This window comes from Dipodomys ordii, unplaced genomic scaffold (assembly GCF_000151885.1).
Source record: "Dipodomys ordii isolate 6190 unplaced genomic scaffold, Dord_2.0 Scaffold205, whole genome shotgun sequence".
Classification (NCBI taxonomy): Eukaryota; Metazoa; Chordata; class Mammalia; order Rodentia; family Heteromyidae; genus Dipodomys; species Dipodomys ordii.
This window is the reverse complement of record NW_012267421.1, coordinates 2,841,041-2,845,410: the sequence shown is the minus strand read 5'-3', so window position 1 is coordinate 2,845,410 and position 4,370 is coordinate 2,841,041. Positions and strand designations below refer to the sequence as shown.

The 4,370-nt window shown below is 41.2% G+C and overlaps 1 protein-coding gene across 1 annotated transcript in view; it reads left to right on the top strand.

Moving 5' to 3' along the window:
* The window catches only part of LOC105999963 (probable C-mannosyltransferase DPY19L2), a 51,920-nt gene that overhangs the window by 16,938 nt on the left and 30,612 nt on the right, over window positions 1–4,370 (top strand). The window contains exons 7-9 of the mRNA XM_013035133.1: window positions 347–464; window positions 1,395–1,486; window positions 3,937–4,036. Of these exons, the coding sequence (XP_012890587.1) occupies window positions 347–464; window positions 1,395–1,486; window positions 3,937–4,036 (310 nt within the window). The remainder of the gene's footprint in view (window positions 1–346; window positions 465–1,394; window positions 1,487–3,936; window positions 4,037–4,370) is intronic.

Below are 4,370 nucleotides of genomic sequence, written 5' to 3'. Positions count from 1 at the left end.
ATCCCTATTTAAACGATTTGTTTTTCCCCTTCCCCTCCACAAATTATACCCACATCAAATACAGTGAAAGCAGGGGTTATAGCGTGGGGGGAGGGACATACAAAGCAACAAAGAAATCATCTTATAAATGTGTTAGGAAGAATCGCATGAAAGAAAAAAAACCATTTGAATACATATCTTAGGGTTCATTTCCCCAACATCAACTTTATCTGACCTTTTCCGCTTGACTCAGACATATTCTGCTTATATTTTTAAGACTAAAATACCAACTACACAGGAAGTATTTATTAGTATATGGCTTATGCCATGTTTTAAGTACAGAAAACTATAAATTTTAATTTCTGAGATGCTTTTGTGAAAAACTCACTGTATTTTCTGTGACTTACAATTTCTTTCTCTTCTCCAGTGGGACTCAGTTGGGGGGCATTGTTACAGTACTGTGCTACTTTTTCAACCATGGAGAGGTATGTTTTCTAGAGAATAATGTTTTAAGAAACAGGCTGTGTAGGAAGAAGGAAATATAATCAAATGGCATGTAGTTACATAATACTGGTGACTTGGCAATATTTGAAAGAACCTTCTGTTATTTTTTTTAAAAGCCTATATTTCAGTTGTGTTGATCTAAAGCTTTAAATCACCAGAGCTTAAAAGAGATGGAAGGCTTTGTTTGGGGTCAATACAAACACAGACAGGGAAACACTGTAGTCAGGAGCCCTCTCCATAGGCCGTACCCACCTCCTTTCCTCCCGGCCTCTTGGAAGTTTCAAATTAGGAAAATGGAGGAGAGTAAGGTTGCGTTTGTTACTGGCATCCAGTCCCTGTATCATGAAGGTGAATTTCTCACTTGACATCTGTCTGCCTCTGCAACCTCAGCTTAAAAAAAATACTTATGTGTGAAAATATTGCGATGAAACCTCTTTGCACAATAAATATATGCCAATAAAAAGAGGAAAAATAGACTTAAGTTAGTGTGTGTGTGTGTGTGTGTGTGTGTGTGTGTGTGTGTGTGTGTGTGTGTGTGCTGGCCCTGGGGCTTGAACTCAGGGCCTGGGTGCTGTCCCTGAGCTTTTTTTCCCCTCAAGGCTAGTGCTCTACCCTTTGAGCCACAGTGCCACTTGTGGCTCTTTTGGTGGTTAGTTGGAGGTAAGAGTCTCACGGAATTTGGGCTGGGTCATTCTCTATTTGATGACCATGTCCCAAAACTAAGCAATCTCCAAAAACAAGATGCTCTGCTGGGCATCATGTTTAGAATGGGATGAGCCCAGAGCACTTGGCCCTGGCTAGTTCGTATGTTTAAGGCAATCCTATGTTAGCTGATTGGGGGAAGCTGGATAACGCGAACCGCTGGTTTTTCAAGGAGTAACATTTGTTATGAACTGTTTTCCTAATTTCAGGCCACCCGGGTCATGTGGACGCCCCCCCTCCGGGAAAGCTTCTCTTATCCATTCCTTGTACTTCAGATGTATATTTTAACTAGAATTCTCAGGTAATTTTCAGCGATATAACAAAGCCATAGTGTAAAATTTGCTTTGACCTACTGACTTATAACTACTAAATGTAGACTTAAAAAATGCTATTTGCAGAATAGATGAAGTGTAGAGTTAAGAAGATAGTCTAAAAGTTACTCTTAATAAAAATTGATGTCCACTGAAGTGTCTAATAACAGTAATATGTTTTACAAATCAGAACGTGTATCCTTCTATTGTTTGCAGGGAGGAGAGGTTCTGAGAAACAATCACATTATTTTTCAAAGCTTAGGTACTCTGACCGATGGATTTCCCAACTTTGGTTTCAATGGAAAAAAACCACAGTTCTCCTCTGTGTGTCATGAAGGGTTCTGTGTGCAGTAAATCTAGAAATGCTGGGTTAGATACATAATGGATACGTATATATATATATATATATATATATATATATATATATAATATATATATTTGTGATTGATAGCCATTTTATACGTATTATATATATATATATATATATATATATGTGCTTCTATACATCTCAAGGGGTTGTTTCTCTTGGACACTGTTTGGGATTGTTTTTATATGCATTTTGGAAATTTAACAGGTCAGAGAAACAAAATGAAACAAGTGGCTGAACACTGTAAATAACTGTTTTGCAGAAATAACTCTTAAGGAATGTTTGTGAGTCCCATCACCGAGGAAAAATGACCTATATCTTCTCCACATTCCCAGGAAGCCTTACACACTTCATGTTCTAATTACTCAGTAGATTCTACCTTACACGAAGATGATTTGTGTGCACATTTCCTTCCTTCCTTCTTCCTTCCTTCCTTCCTTCCTTCCTTCCTTCCTTCCTTCCTTCCTTCCTTCCCTTTCTTCCCTTTTCTTTTCCTTTCCTTTCCTTTCCTTTCCTTTCCTTTCCTTTCCTTTCCTTTCCTTTCCTTTCCTTTCCTTCCCTCTAACTGTAAATTTGTGGATTATACATATATATATACACGTCTCTGCCACATTTATGTTTAAAATTCTCCCTAGACCCGATACGGTGGTGCCAACCTGCATTCCCAACAGACAGAGACAAGGTGATTGAGAGTTCAAGGCCAGCTTGGGTTATGTAGTGAGGCTGCATTTTTTTTTTAAGTACTGCCACTGGAAGCCACACTTGTCTCTGGAGCCTCAGAGCAGGGGCATATTCAATGATGACTGAATGGAGGGGAGGAGGGCACCTAGGGCTGGTGGCTGGCGGTGAATCTCAAGGTTGCATGGGATGAAATGTCCCCCTGAGAGGACTGAGGAGTTTGACTGGGATGCCATTTGCTGTCCTCTGTATCTTAGTCAAAAGTCACTGTTTGCTGAAATATAAGATTACCAAGTGACTAGTGAATATTTTTGTGATATTACTAGACAATTTGAACATCTGCATTTTTGCTTCAGAAAACTTAACTACTCTTAGACAGTCTTTGTCAAAAACCAAATAGAAGCTTTTCAAAAGGAGCAGTTATTGGTCCATTATTTGCACAAAAGGTTTGCGTAATGTAAGCTAAAGATACTAGGTCTAATTAGGTAGCGGATAAGGAGAACACCATGCGATATTCAGGCAGGAAAAGAAGTTTATTGTTTTACCAAACTGCTGTCCCACCATGCATGGTGGAGACCACCTGGCTGAAAATGGGCAAGCGGAGGGCTGACTTGAGTTGAAATAGGGAAGGGATGGAGAGAAGGTGTGGCCAGGCTGAGGGAAGGTGTGGCCACACTGGATGTAGATGTGACCTCAGGATCTGGGACCCTCGCTTGGCCTGATGGGAGGTATAACCTGGGCAGCCCAGGATGTGATGTGGGAGGAGAGGGAGATTACTGTCTACAGGTGTGCCAGTTACCTGGGTGACACAGGTTCTGGGCAGAGGCTTGGCCAAGAGGAGAGAGGAGTCTGTCTTGCCTTCCCAGGGCAGACCTTAGAGTTTGCATTTCTTTCTTTCTTTTCTTTTTAAAGATACTAAACTCTCCTGTGGTGAAAGGCATTGCTTACCAACAATGTTGCAGACTCTAACCTTCATCAGCAGTAACACAACTGTATTCCAGAATTGCTTTCTAATTGGTTGCTTTAGAATGTTTTCCTTAATTATTTGCCTGTTACCCTATTCTCCCTGTTTTCAGAAACGTAAAAGTGGTAGTTGACCGAAAACTGCAGCTCTGCAGACAGGGGGAACTTTGAGGCCATAGGGCTCAAGTCTTAAATTTTTAATGGCATACAGATTTACAGGGAAAGAAACTTTTGCACTGAAAATGGGTAATGCAGTTTTTTTAAAATGGCCCAGATATCTGCAATTCTTTTCAGTGAAGCCACTTTCAGAGCTCATTATATTTTCTTTGTGTTGGGTCAAAGGCCATTTTGTCCTTTTGTAAGAATTCTGCATTGCTGGGAGATGGCCCACCTTCATAGCAGAACTGGCTGGTGCCTTTTCTCTCCATGCAGGTCCTCGTTGGGTCAAGAGAAGTATTACCTCGCTCTCTGCCTGGCCAATACCGCCTTCATGCTCCCCTGGCAGTTTGCCCAGTTCATACTTTTCACACAGGTAAGATGGCTTTATGCTCAGTTAAGTAGCCGTAGGGGGTGTGTGAAAAACCTCCCAGTGGATCTGTGCATATCTCTTTTAGTTCTGTAAGTTACTCCCTCAAACATGTTCACACAGCAAGGTGTACACAGATGTCATGCATTCCTTTTATTCTTTTTTTTTTTTTTCTGTCAGTCTTGGGGCCAGAACTCTGGGTCTGGGTGCTGTCTCTCAGCTCTTCACTCAAGGCAAGCGCTCTACTACTTGAGCCACAGCACCACTTCCAGCTTTTTCTGCTTATGTGGTGCTGAGGAATCAAACCCAGGGCCTCATGCATGCAAGGCAAGCACTCTAC